The sequence below is a fragment of the Paroedura picta genome, chromosome 8, assembly GCF_049243985.1.
Source record: "Paroedura picta isolate Pp20150507F chromosome 8, Ppicta_v3.0, whole genome shotgun sequence".
Classification (NCBI taxonomy): Eukaryota; Metazoa; Chordata; class Lepidosauria; order Squamata; family Gekkonidae; genus Paroedura; species Paroedura picta.
The window spans coordinates 36,543,934-36,565,763 of NC_135376.1; the positions used below are offsets into that span (position 1 = coordinate 36,543,934).

Here is a 21,830-nt window from a genome sequence, read left to right on the forward strand (position 1 = left end):
AATGACTGGGGAAGGCACTGGCAAACCACCCCGTATTGAGTCTGCCATGAAAACGCTAGAGGGCGTCACCCCAAGGGTCAGACATGACTCGGTGCTTGCACAGGGGATACCTTTACCTTTGCCTTTACTAAGCTTAGAATGCAAAATGAGCTTTAAAAATAGAATATATGGAATATTTTCGAATGAGTAGCCGTGTTGGTCTGAAGTAGCACAATAAAATCAGAGTCCAGAGGAAGAGTGCTTGCACTCGAAAGCTCACGCCTTGAATACATCTTTGTTGGTTTTAAAGGTGCTACTGGACTCTGATTTCATTTGGAATATGAGACAGTTGTTAATTTAGATCGTGATTAAGTCCATAAGAGCTCTTCTGGATCTGACCAATATGCCATCTAGTCCAGTGTTCTGTCCCACACAGTGGTCAGGCAGTTACTCTGAAATGGCTAACAACAGGGCATAGAAGCAGTCCCCTGATGTTGCCTCCTGTGTCATGCATGATGGAACTCTTCATCACTGGACTGGCAGGCTGCCCAACTACCCGTGGCATCCACCCTCTGTAGGCTTAAGCAAAGCCTGACACCATACACTCTTGTCAGCCAGGAAGCAGGCCTGACCAAACTTCCATCTTCTGTGCAATTCAGCTTGACAGAAGTCACTGGGTTAAATCTGAACAGCTGTTGTGACCTCAGCTGGAAGTCCCCTATTTCCCCCTCCCCTTCCATTGCATTGCTGATCAAGTGGCTTCCTTGCCCAAACTTACTGTCTCACACCTATGACCCATTCTAGCCACTCTGCTAGGAAGGAATTTTCCTCCATGTAGATACGAGCTAGTCTCTAGATGTCTCTGAAAATTCCCATTGTCTTTTCTTCTAAGAAATCAATATGCATCACCCAAACCCATCAAGATCCATCTCACTATTGTCTTGATCCCAGGCCAGCCCATCTTGTGTCCGTGCAGTTTCCAGCATTCATTGCACAGCCCCCCAAAAGGGTATAAAAATCCCTTCCCTGGCAAGCCAAATTGCCACTCTGGAAACCCAGATCCATCCCGATTGCCCTTCTCATCACTGGCCACTGTGTTGCTTTGACTCTGTCTCTGACTCTGTCTCCGCCTCCTCAAGAGTGGTAAATATCTCCTGCATTGACCTGCTTCCTCGGACTCTATTCTTTCCATACTTTATTACACCCCTTGTTACCTTGTTAGTATGTCTGTTATATGTTGGTCTATATCTATTTTATTTTATTTTCTGCTAAATAAAGACTGATTGTTTTCATGTAATATCTGTCATCTGCCTCGAGTTCTTAAGGGGTTGATTACCTCATAAACATAGGTGATTTCAATCCTATTCTAAGTCACCCAACCTCTTGCTAGCCATTTCCCACAAACATGTGTCTCCTGACATGCATTTCTGGTAACACCTGGCACTGGTATTGGGAGGGTTAGTGTTTCTGAATGTGGAAGTTTCCTTTACTCACCATAGCTAGCAGCCAGTGATAGACCTGTTCCCCCATGATTCTGTCTAATACCCTTTTAAATCTCTCTCTGCTTCGGCCATGAGTTTCTGTCTATCTCAGGCTTTCTCAACTAGGGCTTTGTGAATCTCTGGAGTTTCTTGATGGCTCTGGAAGGGTTTCCCAAATATGTGGAAGCTAAGTAATTTTTAAATATATTTTTTAAACATTTATTGGGTAATGTGATCATGTGTAATCATGTCTACCCACAGATCCCTCCCAAAATGGCCAGTGATGGGTCTGGAGGGGGTGAGAAGGGACGGCGTGTACACAGCTGTACTTCCTGGCTATATACTGCCTGATCGTGACACTAATGAGGTTTTTTGAAGCCTGAAGAATGTTTCAGGGGTTTCTCAATGGTAAAAACGTTGAGAAAGGCTGGTCTTAGAAGGAGAGAGTTAAACAAGCACTTCTTAACCATGTAAAACAACTAGATTTAATTTTGAACAGAGTGTACTTCAGTTATAACAATAGTTCTTGTTATTGTTCCTGCTTCCAATATTCACATCTATCAAGAAACCGCAAGGTAAATCCAGTTCATTGTTAATAATAATAATATCCTTGGTTAAGAAGGGATTTTCTACTCATTGAAGATGACAAATATGTGCCTAGGTGCTTTTCAATTATATGAGTAAGTTGAAATGGTGTATTTTGATTCATTGTGTGTTTTCCAGTGATAATTTGACAGGTTCTTTCTGAAAGCCATGAGAGCTAGCCTGTGGTGTCAAATAAGTCATACTTTCTTTGGTTATGAGGGCAACTCCTTTAACAACCTTTTCTTTAGCAAGTCTCTGCAATTCAGGATGTACAAAGAGAGAAAACAAACATGAAGTATGATGAAAGTAGTTTGCAACAGATATTTGCTCCAAGTCATTTGTTTTCAGGGCAGAGAATACATTGTATGTTCAAATTACTTGCCTGGCCCCCCTAAGAAAAAGTCTAAAGAATTTTCTTGGCTGGCGTAATCTAGCACTTTATGATTGCAGAGAGTCTATTTCCTGCCAATTGATCTATATGAGTTAGAAGTATCTGAACTTGGTGGTCCTGTTTCCCAGGGACAGAGACCATTTCCATATTAGGAGGCTTACCTTGTTTTAGCCTTGCTTTGGATTTCCTTTGGATGCTGCAAATCAACTCTAGGCTTTCTGCATTTGGGCTTGTTTCCCAGGTTGAAATTCTCAATGTTTACCACATCTGAGTCAGACAGTGGCAGACTCCCACCATGTTTTGTTCTCTTCCCACTTTCAAACTTTTTTTTTACAAAATGGTGCTTGCTCGTGCCTTTTCCTTTTTGCTGTTGCACCCCTTAATTTCACCATTCTCTGCTCTCAATCGCTTCCCCCCTTCCACCCCAAGTCTACTGGATGTGTTGTTTATTTTAAAAAACAAACATGGGTTATCATGCTACAACACTGCTGCAGTGCAATACAGAAAGCTGTCGCTATTTTTATTGCAAGAAATAGTGTTGTAACATGATAATCCCCTTAAGTCAGATTTTTGGGAGCGGGGGAGGAAGGAAGGGGAAAGGGAGGATGGCAACAAGGAAAGGGGGTGTGCAAATGACTCAAAATGGTGGGCATGGAGTCAACCCCAAATCCATGTATTTCTCCATTGGGCAGTCCTGAATCATTCCTCCCAGACTGATGAAATTACTGTAACCAGGAATTTCCAAAACGTATGGTAAGTTAGAGGGGTATTTAAATGTGCACCTGGAAAGGCGAATTTTAAAATATAAATGGATGGAAAAATCTGCCCTTTAAAATGCAAATCCAAACAATATCACTAGTGCAGAAATGGTCAGAGAGTATTGCTCTTTACCAAAGCTGAATGTGTGTATCTCTGGATGTCCATGGTTAAATGTGAGTATCTCCGGGTTGGGTGGGCCAGACCACATATTATATAATTAGTTGGATGTAAGGAGCCCTTCATATGCAGAAGCCTGTATCCATGCATAGTTTGCCCCCTTGCTGAATTTTAGTGGTTATGTATTCTGAGATCAACCTTGTTTTTCATCAGCTTGATTTATACAAAGGTTTCAAAAACTATTTAAAGTATTAAACAGTCTAGGTCCAGGATACATAAAGGCAGTCCCCTGGTCTGAGACTCTTCCTGCTCATGTGGTGGAAAAGAAAAATCTGGGACCATTAGCACACTCCAAGCACTGCTCACCATTGTCAGCAGGGCAGCTGGGACCACAACATCTTCTGCAAGGCTGCCCCAGATCCTGAGTTTGACAAAAGTCAAAGGGTCCTGATAGCTGGAGTGCTGAACCTCGTGATGGATCATGGTCCCTGATTAGGAGGTGCACTGACCTGGCTATTGTATTCAGAGCAAGTTATGTGAATCACACAGACATTAATGTAGAAAGAATAATAGCTTAACCGTGTTTCATGCCAAATGAACTGACCACTGGTAACAGAATAGGAGGTATTTTAATCATTTACATAATAAAAGCAATGCCCTCCAGCATCTTTATGTCCCCAATGCACCCCCACACCAGCTTAAGAATTGCAAATGACATGACCAGAGGATCCCAGTGGGAAATGGAGTTGAAATGGAGGTTGCCATGTAATTGACCATGTGTTTGTATTGTAATCAGAAATATAAATGTTTTGTTATAGAGAGTCTGTGTTCTTTTCCACTTTAATCACTTTTCCTGCAGTGAGACTACTCTTCAGCTGATTAATAAAAAGATCTTACCATTGGTGTTTTCTTTCATTGTAGTGGTGGGGACACCAAGTTATCAAACATCTTTGACTGAAACTTCAGTCAACAGTTGGACCCATCGCATCCCTGCAAAGAAATCAGAAGTTTCTCTCAGTTAAACTCTTCTTTCTCTCTCCTGATGCAGGCCAGAGTGATGAGAGGGTGCATGAAGATGTTGAATAGGATAGGAGAGAGGACCGCTCCTTGTGGGACTCCACAAGTAAGTTGCCGGTGGTCTGATGTTTAGATGAGCTGTAATTCTGAGGAATCTCCAGGTCCCACCTGGGGACTGGCATCCCTACCTGAAGATGTTCCAATGAACATAGTGATATCTCCCTTTTCCTCATGTACAGTTTCTCCAATGAATGGCCTTTTCATTTGTATGGGAGGGAACGGCGCTTTCTCTGATTCTCCCCCACTGCTGCTATTATTTAACATATTTGTTGTCAACCACTCAGTCATGTTGAACTCTTGGCAATCACATGGCACAGCTGTCACCATGATTCATAATCCCTCACCATTTCCCTCAGCCATGCAATGCTCTGGGCGGTGTCCACTCCAATGGTGTCCAACCACCACGCCACTTGTCAGCCTGGTTTCCTTTTTCCACTGACCAGTTCTAGTATAATTGCTCTCTCCATTGAGTTGGATCGCATGATATGGCCAAAGTAAGTGACCTGGAGTTTCATGATTTTGTCTACCAGTGATAAATCAGAATGTGTGCTGTAATACTTCCTTGTTTGTGACTTTTGCTGTCTATGGAACTCGTAGAAGCCTTCTCCAACACCAGAGTTGCAATGAATCAGTTCTTCTCTTGTCCATTTTTTTAAATCATCCAACTTTCACAACCATACGTGGCTATTGGAAATATGATAGATCTAACTAATCTACATTTGGTAGTCAGGCTTAGGTCCTTGCTTTTCCATGTTCAGTTCAAGCTCATAATTGCTGGGTGACCCAGAGCAATTTGATGTTTTATTTTCATACTGCAATTGTCATTCACATCAGTTTGTGATCCGAGAAAAATGAATTATTGAACACATTCAATCACTTCACCATCGATTGTTTGTTTGTTTATTTATTCCATTTGTATCCTGACACTCCCACACAGTGGCTCGTATAGGGTAACAATCGTCATTCACAATAAAACCTCATGAAAGCCATAATCCCCATTAAAACCCCACCCCACTCCTGGCAGCAGCCTAAATGCTTTCCCCCTCACTCAACAGACTCAACAGCTACCTCCTGGGGCTGCCCAGGCAGCCTGATAATTGAGTAAACTCAGGAAGGGACCCCAGATCTCACTCACTGTGGCCCCGCCCAAAGACCTGATGGAAGAGCTCCATTTTACAAGGCCTGCAGAACTGCATGTTTCCTTACCCATTCAATGTAAAGGTAAAGGTATCCCCTGTGCAAGCACTGGGTAATGTCTGACCCTTGGGGTGACGCCCTCTAGCGTTTTCATGGCAGACTCAATACGGGGTGGTTTGCCAGTGCCTTCCCCAGTCATTACCGTTTACCCCCCAGCAAGCTGGGTACTCATTTTACCAACCTCAGAAGGATGGAAGGCTGAGTCAACCTTGAGCCGGCTGCTGGGATCGAACTCCCAGCCTCATGGGCAGAGCTTTCAGACTGCATGACTGCTGCCTTACCACTCTGCGCCACAAGAGGCTCTTACCCATTCAATATGAAGCCTTAAATTCCTATCAGCTCAATATGGCAACGTGGCTCTTTCCACCATTGGTTTCCCATAGGACAGCCCTTCTCAACTTTTTTTACCATTGAGACCCCCTGAAACATTCTACAGGCTTCAGGAAACCCCAGAATTGATGCATTTGTACAGAATATGGTTGGAAGGCATAGTTGTGTACATGCTCCCCCCCAGGGCCCCCCTCCTCCCACCCCTCCAGGCTCATCATTGGCCATTTTGGGAAGGTAGGGTCATATATTATTTTTCTATTGAATAAGTAATCTTGAAATGTCCCCAATTAGTATGTACAATAGCAGAGAATTTGAAAACCACAATACGATAATTCAACTTGGGATGGGGGAAATGGGTCAAAAAGCCGGGATGCTTCTATTGAAAAGGACGTAGCAACCTGCCAATGTGTAGATTTGATGGAATGTGAAAGTGAAGCCAGTCAGGGGGCTTCCAAATTGTGGCTTCCAAACAGTCCCCTTTATTGGGTTTTTGAAGGCTCCGGAGATTTACTGATAAAATTATGCTACACTCAATACAGAGGGACAGATGCTTATCTCACTGTTTGGCTGTGGGTTAGCTGAAAGGAATAGTATTTAATAGTATTTAATGATTAACACATTTAATGACACCATTGTAAAAAGTTAATCTTTTTCATGATGATAGATCAGCCTTTCTCAAACTTTTTACCTTTGAGAAACCCTTGAAACATTCTTCAAGCTTTGAGCAGTTCTGAAACGGGGGTAGTGCCGGCTGAACTGCTGCCGCTGCCGCCTCCCCCACCTCCAGGAGGCAGTCTTTAAGTCACCCCACCTCCAGGTGAAATCCAAAGGAAAGCTTTATTGAATAGGCAATACAGAAAACTGAAGGCATGCAAGAAGCATAGAGCAAACTTCTTGGCAGAGACAATTGACATAGGCACATTGGTTACATATATAGGACCCACACTATAGGGGAGGGGTACATTGGAATTGTGGCAGGAGAGCGAGGATCAGGAAAGGGTGCGAATTTTCTCAGGCCGAGCCAGATGGCCCACCTTTGATCTAAAGTGTAACAACTCTGAAGACAGGAGGAAAATAGATGCTTTCGGATTATGGTGTTGGAGACGAATGCTGCGAATACCATGGACAGCCGAAGTTACCAACAAGATAGTTTTAGAGAGGAGCAAACCAATTATGTCATTAGAAGGCAAGATATTACGGTTAAAGCTCACTTACTTTGGACACATCATGTGATCAAACTCATTAGAAAAATCAATGCTTGGCATGGTCAGTGGCAAAAGAATCCACTAGCTCGACACAATCAAAGTCGATACAGGGATGACCATGAACCAACTAAAAGAAGCAGTCATTGACAGAAATTTATGGTGAAACTTTCCTATAGAATCGCTGAGGGTCAGACACAACTGAACGGATAACATCAACACCAACAACATAAAATCACATATGTTTCCTTTTTGTGTGTAATCTCCAAAGGCGACACATGAAAAATGATGAAAAAAACCTAAAGCTAAGAAAAAAGGGAAGTCATACCACCTAGAAAACACAGACAAGCTGACACTGTGCGAGGTTTAGACTTTTGCTTTTTCATTCCCAGTCCAGTAACTGAGCAGTCTTGCAATAAAGGGGCTGTAAATCCTCAAGCATCCTCATAATGAATTTATCAAATGGCTATTGTGTCTAGCCTCATATGCCAAAGGAATGATAACTAACAAAACTGTATTGCAAAAGCACTGTTTCTTAAGGCATCTAGGTCATGAGATTCTTATTTTAAAAAGTATCCTGCAGGTTTTAATAAAGACTGCCATTTATCCAGCTTTGCAAACTTTGTCAACTAAATTCCAGGTAAGCAACCTTCCGGCATGCACATCTTCTCCCTTCTCTCGTCTATGGCACTCGACCGTTGCCTTTGGCCCCGCCTTAGACCAAACTCTTTATAGAAGAGATAGATTGCTGAGGCTTCCAGGACAACAGTTGTATGTTCAGCTTGCTAACAAAGAACTTCAGTCTTGGTGTAGAGGATCCAGAGGCAGCATGAAAGGCAGGTAAGGAAGCAGTAGCTGTCATAATTAACTTCACAGAAAGCTTTGTTGAATGGACAGTGGATTTGCATCAGTTAATTTTGTATATAGGCTTTTGTTGTTGGTTTGTTTTGTTATATGGATTTAATTCAAGGTGTTTCTCCCAAATTCTGTATCATGTTGAGAAGAATCATTTGAGATGGTAAAGCTTGATTTTATGTTTGTTTAGAATTCCCCATATGTCACATAAATCTCTGGGATAAGCAATTAATACGAAGAATGTATTTTGTCCAGAAATCCGTTCAGTTTTGCCAGTATTTTGTATTTATCTGTTCACTACTTGACATTGTAACTTTGCCAAGAGTTATTTAGAATGCTTATTTCATTACATATTAATTTCATCTGTACCCATTTACTGAGAAGTAAACCTTTCTAACTAGGGAGAAGCAACCAATTGCCTCCTTTTTTTTTTGCAAAAGAATTGACCTCTGAAGATTAGTTGTAACTCCTGGAAATGGTGGCATCCTACAAACTGGATACGGATATGACTCTCAACCAACTGCCAGGCTCTCAGTCCATGCCATAGGCCCCTTATCACCCCTTATTTGAGAATCTGTTTGAGATTAGCTGGGATCTGATGTGCCATATTTGTCCTATACCCCTTCCTCCTTTCTCTCCATCCCCACTGAGCAATGCAGCATGTGAGGTAGGGGGACAATTCCAGAAACAGTGGTCTCCGGGAGAGTGGGCCTTATTTATATTCCCCCCTGAAGCCTTGAGGCAGTTTCACAAGTGAGATGTATATAAGGTAATGGTTTGGAAAATAATAATTTTTTGTCATTAGCACAACCCAGTCCAAAGAAATGTACACATATGGAGAATAAGCACTGTTGACCAATAAAAATCTTGGTTTCATGTATATCCAGTCTGTTGCTTTCTGAACCACATGTAGTCCTGGAACAGACTAGCACCAGCTACCCATCTGGAATTAACATATCTCTGCAGTAATAGGGCCTAAATAAAAATCATACCAAAGAAACATTTGGCAGGCTGTTAGTTTTTTAAGGAGCAAGAACTGTAGTTTAGGATTTAACAACAACAAAAAACCCAGAAGAATTGTGACTGAATTCCCTGCCGTTTTAAACTGAAATTGGAAAATAGCTTTAAATCCCACCCTACTCCCTGGACAGGGGTGGTTATGCTGAGACAGGGTTAAACCTCTTCCTTACAATGGACCTATTATTGAGTGGTTATTAGCCCCATCACTACTGAGATGGATTTGATGCAGGGGAGTGGGATACTCCTACCCAATGCCACGAGCCTGATCTAAATATGCCATATAATAATAATAGAAAGGTTATGAACACTGAATGGTCACACACTTCCTTTTTTATGAAGGGGAGGGCATGTGTAATTCAAAATGGACGGCAGCAGGATATATATCCAGCAGCAGGTTATATCCCTAGAATATAATTCCTGAACAGCTGGTGCATGGCCACACTACATTTTAAGTGGTGGTGTTTCTCAATGCAGCACTTCTCGGCTGCTTATGGGTAAAACATGTTCTTCTTTAAAGCTGAAGAAAATATCCCAACCCATGATGTTCTGTGTGAGGCCTGCATAAGCCTTATGTGTAATATCAGAAATGCTGGCCAGAAGAGTTCCAGCCTCCACTTAAGAGAGGGTATATTTGTTGTAGCCCTTGAATGTGTTGCGGAGGAGAGGGGGGAATTCTGCCACAAGGTACAGATAAGACTCCTGCTTTAAAATGAGATTACTCCCTACTCCTCACACAGCAGCTCTTTAGGGGTTAACAGACCTGCTAGCTAGGGAGGGCTCCATTTCAAGCATTTTACCTCTATGCTACTGTCAGTCTTAATTCAGTACTAAAAGCAACATGAGCCAAATTACACTGTATAAACTATGGTTAAATCTCTGAACACTTTTATTTTCCTTAGAAAAATCCCGCCCCTCTAGAAGGTGCTATTAGACCTCTGGGGAACACAATACAAGTATCTGTATAGTATAGGCCTTTCCAATCACTTATATCGAGAATCTACCGATTGCATAAAGCAGGAGCATATGCTGCTTATAATCCTTTCAATATGCACAGTCATCAAATTGTGGCAGCAGGGGCAACAGGCATAATGAGTGGGCAGAGGTGGGAGATGGTGGTCTTCATGCCCTGCTTGTGGGCCTTCTGGAGGCAACAGGTTGGTTATTGAGTGAAACAGACTAGATGGACCATGGGTCTGATCCAGCGCAGCTTCTCTTCTGTTCTTGAGCTGTCTCTATGATTTTATTTAAACAGGGAACACACCTCATGGGTCCTCTAAGACAGGGGTAGTCAACCTGTGGTCCTCCAGATGTCCATGGACTACAATTCCCATGAGCCCCTGCCAGCAAATGCTGGGAGGGGCTCAAGGGAATTGTAGTCCATGGACATCTGGAGGACCACAGGTTGACTACCCCTGCTCTAAGATATGCCACTGTGGCCTTGCTGACCTAATTGTCTTCTTACTGCACCTGGCAGCGTCTTCTTCTTTGTACACCAGGCATTGACTTTTAATCTATATTGCATCACTATTATCAACTTTATTAGCAGGCAGATCCCGGAAAACTGCTTATGTACTAGTAGACAGTACTTTCCCTTCTCTAGAGTGTAATGATTTAAACCATCAACTTGTGGTTTACCAAGATCTAAATGGTAGAAAAAGATCAAACTTGCATATCTAGTGACAGGCTAAAACCTACTTGTGGGTAAGGATCCCAGCAAATGCATGAAAAGTATAAGGGACACAATACTGGGCAGAAAAGGAAAAGAAATGAGGAGGGCTGGCACAGGCCCAGAAATCCTTTACCACACCTGGCCGAAGCAGCGCTGCTACCCTCAACCCCTTGCCCTTATCATGTGCTGTGACCTTGTCTTCCTTTCATCCTGAAAGTAAACCCCTGAGAATCTGATTGATGCCTAGTTTTAATTCTCACTGTTCTTCAGGTACAATGCATACCCTTATCTTACGGGCTCTCCACACATCTAGAACAAGATTGTTCATTGTACTCAGGTTGCCAGGCTGAACAGGATATTTTTCTCAAATATAAAATGGGGCCTTTATTCTAGTCAGAGATATGCACTCAAGCACCTAATGGCCTTGCCCTGTAATATAGTTTTTTACTGGGATGTTATTTACCTCCATGCAATAAAAAAACTTCCACATTTTCTTTCAAGAAGCCTTATGAAACAAATAGGACGTTTTTCTCCAGGCCGGTTGCCAGCCCTGCATGCAGAGTACACTAAGACAGCCCATGCATTGTGACAAGATAAGCAGGAGGAAATATGCTTTCATTCCAGTTCTAGCTGAGTGCTTGATTTTGGTTTCAGAAGAGGGTGGGAGTCAAAGAGTGGTACCAGAGGGCTCGTGGAAAGAAATTTTTTTGAGGAAGGATTATTACTTATTGGTTGTATGGTGTGTGTGGTGTAGCCAGGGGATCTGAGGATTCTCTGGCAGCCAGGCAAGAGACATTTGGAGGTGGTTTGCCATTGTCTGTCTCTGTGTCATGAGCCCTCGTGTTCCTTGGAAGAACTTCATCAAAATCCTTAAACATCTCCCATTGAAATACTTGCCAGGGTCAGTCATGTTTCGCTTCCACATTCTGAGGGGCTTGGGCTTGCCTGGTCCAGGTCAGGGCTGAGGAAGGAGTTAAAAAGGCAGTCTCATCCCCTGATGCACTTCCAGGCATAAGGAACAGTCAAGTTCATGGCTCAACATAGATTGGAAATGTTAATCAGTGATGAGCAGTGATGAACTGGAAAATTGCTGTGTCACAACAGATAGCTGCATCTGCCAGGATCTGAATGGGCAGGAAATGGGGAAGAAAAAACTCCTGTAGGTTTAGACTTGTGATGAAAACGTCTGGGTACAAAGGGAACAGACACTCCCCACCTCTATACTTTCTGCTTCTCTCTTTCCTGAAACAGAGGTGGCCTTCGGGGCAACTGTCCCCACCAATACAAACTGCTTCTCTGGCTGTCTTCTACAAGCAACACTGAATGCCAAACCTGTCTTGCAACATCCTTTGCAACATAATTTCAGATAACCACTTCACTCATTGCAATACATCTGTACCATAAATAAAGTTGTAGAGGGATGGTGGGAGGAGTTGGGACTCACAGCCTACCTGATTGGGCCCCCGGAGAGTCACTCACCCTGGAGCAGCAATCAGGCAGGGTATGGCCCACCCCTAATTGCCTCCACCTCACTGATTGGCCCTCGGGGGGCACTCACCCCACAGAGGATCAATCAGGTAGGGGTCATCCCTCCCCCTCTGCCTTCCAGCCGCACAAAGAAGCAGAAGTCAGGTAAGGTGGCCCCAGCCAAGCGGCCCCACCACAGACTTGCCAGGCCTTGACAGGACACAGCCCGGGTGGGTGGTTGGGTGGGGTGGGTGTCAAGGGGCACCCACCTGAGCTTGCCCCAACCAGCCTCGCTGCACCTTGGCAAGTCCTCGGTGCTGCCTGGGTGGGTGGAGGTGGAAAGCACCTGCCTGAGCTTGACCACACCCCAACCAGCCTTGCCATGTCCTGGCAAGGCCTTGCCAGAGCTGTTGGGGATGGAAGAGGCTAGAGCCCATTGTAATTTTTATGCAACAGGCTTTTCTGCTAGCGCACTAATAAGAGACCAAACCACTGAAATTTTGGCAGCCTTTGGATGAAAGCTAATGGCTGATAAATAGACACCTTCATTCATTGATTGCTTTTGATACTTTTGATACTTTATAGCTCTTACTATGGAATTTTTATTGGCTGCTATACATATTTCGTAGAGCCTCTTGTGGCGCAGAGTGGTAAGCAGCAGAAATGCTGTCTGAAGCTGTCTGCCCATGAGGCTGGGAGTTCAATCCCGGCAGCCGGCTCAAGGTTGACTCAGCCTTCCATCCTTGCTGGGGGGTAAAATGGTAATGACTGGGGAAGGCACTGGCAAGGCCACCCTATATTGAGTCTGCCATGAAAACGCTGGAGGGCGTCACCCCAACGGTCAGACATGACTAGGTGCTTGCACAGGGGATACCTTTACCTTTTATACATATTTCATGAATGAATAGGTATGTGCTGGTATGTGTTATGACCAGACCCTTGAAGAGGGCACTACAAGGGCCGAAACACGTCAGTCTATTGGTTCATACAGTGCATGGCACACTGTTTTGCAATAGCCTACGGACTATATATATCTTTTTAATTCTTAAAGTTTTTTAGATTGTGCACAATAAGACTTATACAATTTTAGCATTAATACATTCAACCTTTGATGGTTCTGACATCAGTTGGGTTTTTATAGTTCCAGTTCCAGTATTTTCCCCCTTTGGGTTTTTCCCCCTTTCTTCTCCTTATAACATCACTAGATGGTCTTTCAGGTATTTTAAGGAGAAGAAAGGAGGAAAACAGCTGCTCTTCTGTACTGGATGGGGTGAGAATATAGCTGCATTCCAGGGAGTGTTACCTGAAATAGACCTGTCTCTTGAATTTATGAGGCGGAATTAGCAATTCTAGGCGACAAATAAGCAATGTGAGAGGGGCAATGAGCAAAATACTCCAGTAGTGCACGTGGAGTATCTTGTCAGAAATCTTAGACAGAGGCAATTCCAAAAATTATTTAAAAGGTATTCCTGAAACAAATAAAAAGGATTCCTAACAGCATAGATACTGTTCCGTCTATACACAACCATAAGAATGAAAGTAAAGAGATGTATATTGTTTTATATTGTGAATGCCATTAAAGGTTTTGTATTGTGTATTGTATTGTGTAAAGAGATGATCGGGTGCAAAAGAGGATTAAGATTTTGGGCCAAAGAAAAGGGAGATGAGAAGGGAGGGATCTGGAAGGAACAGTCTGCCAATAAGCTGAGTTTCATGTAAGGAAGAACCAAACATGAGAATGGAAATAATTTGTTTCAGTTTTAGCAAGTTTTGTACCTTGGGGGCTAGGGGCAGGGCACAGAAAACCTAATAAAAAGTCTGATGTGATCAATTGTTAATGAATGAATCAGACTTTGATAAATAAACTTCTAATGGGCCATAATGGAATCTCTGGAGCTGGTAAAAGACTCTGGGTCAGTCCTGGGAATGGACTACATCTGGATTTTGGCTGGAAGGGGAGTCCAGGCGTGGTGGACCCTTTGCTAATGAGAGAACAAGAGAAGCTTTCAGAAGAATTGCTTCACCAGGAAGGAGATTATAAGATAAAACAATACAGGGTCATTGATCAGATCAGCCACTGTTCCAGGTGTTGCCCTATTCCTTTGTTCCTGTTGTGCCAGGGTGAGGGAGAATCATACTGCCCAGTCCTTTTGTGCAGATTAATTGCATAGTTCCTGTGATAGCCAGGGAACCTCTTGCTTGAGATTGGCTTCACGTAGAGCCTGCTTTTGGCTTATTTGTGACACACAAAGCATTATGGGTAGGCTTGTCTTGGCCTTAACTGTCTTGGCAATTGCCTACATTCAATTTAATGTTTACTTTGTTTCAGTCAGTTCTTCTTCTTGTGTATTTAGTTAATTGTTAAAATGATTGGGTGTTGCTTGACATACTACGTTGCTAGGTGTCTGATTACAATAAAAAAGCAAGTAGACAGGATAGTTTCTAGCCTTCAGAGTTTGTCAAAATAGCATCCCAAAGTTCAAATACAGAAGCACAGAATCACAGAATCATAGAGTTGGAAGGGGCCATACAGGCCATCTAGTCCAACCCCCTGCTCAACGCAGGATCAGCCCAAATACAGATTAAACCAAAATCCAAATACACAGCTTCCAGTCAGAGGGGAAATCCAAGAGCTAGAGGACAAGCCATGGTCAGAGATGACTCAGTCCAAAATACAGGTTACAAGGTCAGGGACTAAGAGACACATTGTTTCCACACAGCTACTCCCTTGTTTGCTCCATTTAAACATCACGCTAAGCATCTACCAGGTGCCTCAGTCCTGCTCCTGTAAACATACTTGTTCCTGATGTGGAGTCAGTGCTGCGCTGCCAATCTGGCATTGCACCTTCCCTCTTGCATCTCCCTTCTCCAATATTCCCAAGGTTCTGGGGACACGGGAGGTGAACTGGCCAGCAGATGACACTCTGTTGCCAACTCAGGGCTGAGGGACTGGCTACTGGACCGGTGCCTGGCTGCTGATCTCTGTAGTGCAGTGTAGTTAGGAGTATAGTGTAGTGAAGTGTAGTGGTGTAGTGTAGTTGGTGTAGTGGTTAGGAGTACCGACCTCTAATCTGGCTAGCTGGGTTTGATTTGCCACTCCTCCTCCACATGCAGCCAGCTGGGCGACCTTGGGCTAGCTACGGCACTGACAGAACTGTTCTGACCGAGCAGTAATATCCGGGCTCTCTCAGCCTCACCTACCTTACAGGGTGTCTGTTGTGGGGAGAGGAAAAGGAAGGAGATTGTAAGCCGCTTTGAGACTCCTTCTGGTAGAGAAAAGTGGCATATAAGAACCAACTCTTTTTCTTCTTCTTCTTCTGGCTCCTCAGACACTACCTCCTCCTGCAATTTCTGTCACCGGTTGCAGGGGCTGCTGCCTGCTTCTTCCTTAGAAGAATCCTCTGCATGGCTTTGTTCTGCTGAAGTTGGCTAGTCCATGACATGAGGGAATTCTTATCCCTTTGGTCTGCCAAGAAGCATGCTAGCAAAGCCCCCTTCCCCCCCCCCCCCGTGGATTTTCTCAGGCTTCATACTTTCCATTTGATTGCAAACATCTTTCTCCTAGGGTTACCAGTTCCAACTGGTGAAATTCCTGGATATTTGGGGAAGAAAGGACCTTGGGTATCCTGAAGTTTGGAGAGAGGGGAGGGAACTCAGTGAGCTGCTGATGCCATAGATTCTGCCTTCTTAAACTGCCATTTCTTCCACAGAAAATTATCTCTGTTGTTGTAAATCAGTTGTAATTCTAGGAGGACTCTTGGCTCCACCTGGAGGCTGGCAACTCTAAGGGGCTTTTTGCATGGCTTCAAAATCGCACAATGGTTGCTAATTGGAAACGCTATTGATTTGCCTTAATGCATGATGTCGTAGACAATCTGCAACACTCCTGAAACCGATCAGCAAAAAGCGCTTCGTTGTAGCGCTTTCAGGGGAATCCCAAAAAGTGGATTCACCCTCCGGAAAGCGCTACACTCTTGCAAACAATCTGTAACACTAGCGATAAAGACCTGTGCGTTAACATTGTTGCGGTTTCTTCAAAGTCCCTCCTCCTGAGCCTGTCCTCCAAACTTCCGGTGAAGCGATCGCCATTTTTTTTTCTCCGAGCGAGCGGGGATAAACGCACCAGCGAGCCTCTTTCAGTTTAGAGGCTTCCCTGGCTTCAGTCCCTCCCCTTCAGTCACTAAGCACACACATTTAACACAGTCATTCAGCCGAAAATCGGCCCGTGAGAGGGGGGGGAGGGGGGATTTTTTTTTCCACTCCGAGGCAGCGTGGCCACGATCAAATGACAGCTCAAACAGAGGCTTCCCCGGCTTAAGTCCCTCCCCTTCAGTCACTAAGCACACACATTTAACACAGTCATTCAGCCGAAAATCGGGCCCGTGAGAGGGGGGGGAGGGGGGATTTTTTTCTTTTCACTCGAGGCAGCGTGGCCACGATCATACGATCAAACGACAGCTCAAACACCTTAGGCAGCTGGATGGGTCTCTCCGTTGCAACGAATCTATACAGATTCGTTACAATGGGTGTGTTTTTTTTTTTTAAAAACCTTTCTTAAAGGGAAAGGGGCTGTTTGGGAGCATGCTAACGGCTGCCCATTGGCTGCTTGACGGCCAGGGGCGGGACGAGCTCGGCAATAGCGCTTCCTTTCTAGCGATTTCTGCCGAGACCGGAAGCCTGTGGGAAACGCTACAAAACGCAACTGGATACCACTACAAAGGCAGGTATGCATAACGACGAATTTTAAATGGCGATTTTTCATTCAGTGACCAATTTGCAACAAAGATCCCGGTACGTAAAGCCCCTAAGACTGTAATGTCAGTGATTTAATATGTGCCCCATATGAGTTTATAATCATTTTTCTCTCTTGGAACTATTTTTTTGCGGGGGGGGGGGGGGGCGCAGGAAGCAGTAGGAGATTCCATTGGAGAAACAAGTACATTTTCAGGATTCTTTGGAGGAAAAGCATTACTCTTAATCAGTTAAGTGCTATAATATCTAATTTATAATGTTTTAACTTTTATTATGTTATCATATGATGTTTTATTGTGCTGTTTACTCACTCTGAGCAACATGGAAGGGCTGACTAAAATAAATTTTTAAAATAATGTTTTTTATTATTTTATAAGTTTGTAGCATAGATGTGTCGTAACATATGCAAATGGATGATTGGATTAGAAAACACTGACTATATTTTTCTTATTTTCTAGGAAATTAAAGCAAATTATGTGTCTTACTCTTTGCCTGGTATTAGTTTTCCTGGCAGGATTCCTTCAGTTGGATGAAATGTTCATCAAGTAGGTCCATTTTCTCTAATAACTACAATAGAAGGCACAATTGATCCTGTGGGACTTAATTCATTATAAAACATTTAATATTCTTAGCAGGCTGGCCAAGATGTCTGGAATGCAGGTGGGTTTCAAGGAAATTTTTACCATACTGTAGGGTTGTCAGTTCTCCCACACTGCCCACTGCTGCTCTGTCAGCCACTGGGAGAAAGTGATACATGCCACTCTAGGAATTGCCAGAAATTCTATGGGGCTTTTTGCACGCCTTCAAAATCGCACAATGGTTACTAATTGAAAACGCTATTGATTTGCCATAACGCACGACGTCGCCGACAATCTGCCACACACCTGAAACCAATCTGCAAAAAGCGCTTCCTTGTAGCGCTTTCAGGGAAATCCCCAAAAGTGGATTCACCCTCCGGAAAGCGATACACTCCTGCAACCAATCTGCAACAGTAGCGAAAAAGACCTGTGCGTTAACATTGTTGCGGTTTCTACAAAGTCCCTCCCCCTGGCTGTCTTCTCTGATCTTCCGGCGAAGCGATCGCCATTTTTTTTTCTCCGAGCGAGCGGGGATAAACGCACCAGCGAGCCTCTTCTGTATAGAGGCTTTCCTGGCTTCAGTCCTTCCCCTTTAGTCACTAAGCACAAACCACAGAAAAGCCCGTTTGCTGAAATAAAGTCCCTTTATTTTTTACACATTAATTCAGCCGAAAATCGGGCCCGCGAGAGGGGGGGGGTTTCACTCGGAGGAAGCGTGGCAACGATCAAACGATCAAACGATCAAACGACAGCTCAAACACAGCAGGCAGCTGGATGGGTCTCTCCATTGCAACGAATCTACCCAGATTCGTTGCTATGGGTGTGTTTTTTATTTTAAAAAAAACTTTCTTAAAGGGAAAGGGGCTGTTTGGGAGCATGCTAACGGCTGCCCATTGGCTGCTTGACGGCCAGGGGCGGGACGAGCTTGGCAATAGCGCTTCCTTTCTAGCGATTTCTGCCGAGACCGGAAGCTTGTGGGAAACGCTACAAAACGCTACTGGATTCCACTACAAAGGCAGGTATGCATAACGACGAATTCCACTACTTTAAATGGCAATTTTTCATTCAGTGACCAATTTGCAACAAAGATCCCGGTGCGTAAAGCCCCTATGGGTTCGCCATCAAGTTTCTATCAATTCTTCGAGAGCCAAAGTAGTGTAGTGTAGTGATTAAAAGCGGCAGACTTTAATCTGGAGAACTGAGTTTGATTCCCCACTTCTCCACACAAAAATTAACCTTGGGGCATCACAGTTCTCTCAGAACTTTCTCAGACCCACCTATCTCAGAGGGTGTCTGTTGTGGGGAGAGGAAGTAAAAGTGATTGTAAGTCACTTATGAGACTCCCTGGGGCAGAGAAAAACGGTATAAAAGCCTAATCTTCTTCTTCTTCTGGAATGATGTCACTTCTGGGTTTCCCCTCGGTCTAATATGATGCGGTTGCACTGATGGCACTTTCCCATGTCCCTGTCCCCTTAGACTCCTACTGGTTGCCAGTTGCTGGCTGGCAACCCTATAAAGTAGTCACATCTTTTCATTTACAGCATTATTTGATACTAGGTTGGAAACTCCTGGAGATTTAGGGGTGGAGTCTGGGGAGGACAGGGACCTCAGAGGAGTACAATGCCATAGAATCCATGCTCCAATGCTTCCATTTCTTCAGGGAAGCTGTGATTCCAGGGGATCCCCAAGTTCCACTTGGAGGCTGGCATCCCTAGTGTGATCTTATACAGCATTACATCATCTTAACCCATTATCACCCAGCAGCCCAATGCATGGAAAGTGGAGACTAGCCAAGGACTTGGATCTACCAGAGCATTTCTGTGGATGGAAGGAGACTGCCCATGAGACATGACTTTCTTGCCCCTCTCTCTAGCTGCAGCCTCAAGTGCTCCCCAAAATGCAGCCCCTGCAAGCCTGTGCCCCAGGAAAAGCACGAGGGAGGGTTTTAGGGCTGTAGCTGGAATGGGGGATATGAGAAAGTAATTTTGTGTTGGCAGAACTCCTTCCATCTGAGGAAGTATTCCAGTGGGCTGAACCGAGGTACCTTTCCTTTCCCAATTACACAAAAACAGGTCTACTCTGCCAATTAACTATTCTAACTGGGAGCAAAAGCAAATCTAGAGAGGGCCTTCTCTGGGGGAGTCAAGAGCTATGATGGAATCTGCAGACATATTAATGTCCCTAAAAGTAGCCATCAGAGACCATGCAGGTCAAAGTCACACAACTAGGCAAGTAAAGGCATAGTTTAAGGGAGGAAAGTTCTTCCCATCCCTACATGCATGCTGAAACCAGAAGATCTGGGTTGAAGTTAGCCTTGGAAGAGCGGGGAAAAGACAGGCAAAATGTTCTAAAGACAAGTGGAGTCTGGTCTTGAATAGCAGTGCCGCAAAAAAGACTGGGATTTTCCACTAAAGGCCTTGTTATTTCACTGCAGCGAAGGCCATTGTATTCTGGCACTGCTGTGTCAATCAGGGTTTGCCTTTAACCCAGACTTAATAGAGGAAGCATACACAGAGATCTGCTAAGAGCCAGTCCCCTCCTCACTTTGAGGGGTAGTTTATAGGCACCATAAACTTAAGCACCCTCCCATAATTGGAGCTGCAGGTGGGAGATAGGTGTCCAAGAAGCAGAGAAGAAGTTTGAAGGAGGAGGGATGTAAGGAAGGAGGTTTAGGGAAGGGATCGTCAAGTACAAAAGGACTGTTTGCGTTGAAATATAAGCCAAGAAAACCAAAAAGAAAATGTTGTTGATGTAGATCTGTCTGTGGGGGAGGGGGGGACTAGACTAAGGGAAGGAGGGATAAGGATACCCTGGTGCCATGGATTAGTTTCAATGCATTGACTCAATAGAAATGTACATCAAATTCCACTGATACATCACTTGCTTTATATGTAGCATTAGGCTGTCTCTTGAGAAACTTCTGCAGCCACTGTATCTTAATTTTCCATTTATATTAGAAATAGCATGCTAACAGTCAGCATTCCCCAGCAAAGAAGATTTCAAAGGGAGACTCCAATGTGAAATTGCTGAATTAGAATTCATCAAAAAATTGCTGCAATTATACAATGGATTTACACAAATTATACAATGGATTTAGGGATTACACAAAAATTTATAGGGGTCAATTGGTTTTGGAAAACTAAGGAGATAAGAAATTACATTTACTATGAACAATCTTTGTACTTTATACCGCTTAATATCATATCTCCATTCATCCCCAATGGAATAGCCACATATAATATCTAATACTGGTTCTATTACTTCAGAGATTTTGCAAATTGGTTATTTTATCACAGCAAAATTCCAAGTATGGATTAAAGGATGCCACCTGTGTCCTACAGTTGATGTGTGATTCCCAAACAAATTGCAGTTTTCTTATTATGAATCTATTGATCAACCACTCATATATTATTTATTGATTGACTGATTTAGGATACTTCTGGGGACTGTGACAGACAATTCTTTTTCTTGGGTTTGTAATCCAGTCTACAATCCAAAGCAAACTTGCTCCTTGGTGATACAATTTTATATCTGAGACTATTAAACCTCCTGTCTTTTTCTCATCTTCTAATATTTTGAAGCTTGGTTGGTTGGTTGGCTGGCTGGCTATTCATTCATTCATTCATTCATTCACTCACTCACTCACTCACTCACTCACTCACTAATTCACTCACTCACTCACTCACTCACTCCATTTGTGTACCGCCCTCCTGGCAGGTTGGCTCAGGCAGTGATAAACAATAGTATAATGAAACAATAGTATAATTAGAATAATTAATAACATATTAAACCATTATGTTATCTGTCTTTGCCACTCTTTCTTTCTCCTATGTCCATGGGTAACATTTGGAACAAAAAGTTTAGTTTTGGCAGCCATGATATTTTAATTTTTGTCTTAATAAATCTGCTTGAATTAACTTCCAAGTTTCCTTGTAGTTATTTTTTAAAATTTGTTTTGCCAAGTCACATTTATTCCCAAATATTTAATAAGGTTGTTGGTTGTTGAACGCTTTGTGCTCTTTATAATCTCTTCTTGTTGTGTTAAAAATTCATTAATATTTCTGTTTTTTTTTTCATTTTACAGCCTGATAGGGATCCAAATTCTTCAAAATGTTCATTTACATATTGCAATATCTGAGAATTCAAGACTGTTAGAATCATGGCATCTGCATAACTTCATTTTGAACTCCACTCCATCCATTTTGATTCACTATAGTCTGATCTCTATAGCTTAAAAGATTGACAGTCGTGATGATGATTGGCATACATGTTCAACAAGACTATCTCAACTCTATGCATGGATTCAGATTAAAATGAATCTAGATAGTCTGCCTCCTCCAAGATAACCTGAAGTTGTGTTGCCATGACTTA

General features: G+C 43.3%; 1 protein-coding gene and 1 long non-coding RNA gene across 4 annotated transcripts in view; one reads left to right on the plus strand and one right to left on the minus strand.

The window, feature by feature from the left end:
- LOC143843269 (uncharacterized) overlaps window positions 1–21,830 on the minus strand; it is a 36,823-nt gene that overhangs the window by 8,118 nt on the left and 6,875 nt on the right. Inside the window, exon 2 of the long non-coding RNA XR_013233515.1 lies at window positions 4,210–4,302. This is a non-coding gene — a long non-coding RNA (uncharacterized LOC143843269). The remainder of the gene's footprint in view (window positions 1–4,209; window positions 4,303–21,830) is intronic.
- Window positions 1–21,830, plus strand: part of GAL3ST2 (galactose-3-O-sulfotransferase 2) — a 25,733-nt gene continuing 3,903 nt past the window's right edge. The window contains exons 1-3 of one of the 3 annotated variants that reach the window (XM_077349068.1): window positions 1–4,435; window positions 7,759–7,958; window positions 17,340–17,426. In XM_077349068.1, the coding sequence (XP_077205183.1) occupies window positions 4,355–4,435; window positions 7,759–7,958; window positions 17,340–17,426 (368 nt within the window). In that variant the 5' untranslated portion in view covers window positions 1–4,354. Of the gene's footprint in view, window positions 4,436–5,738; window positions 7,959–17,339; window positions 17,427–21,830 lie in introns of those variants that run through there. The other 2 variants (XM_077349067.1, XM_077349070.1) reach the window with 2 other exon arrangements.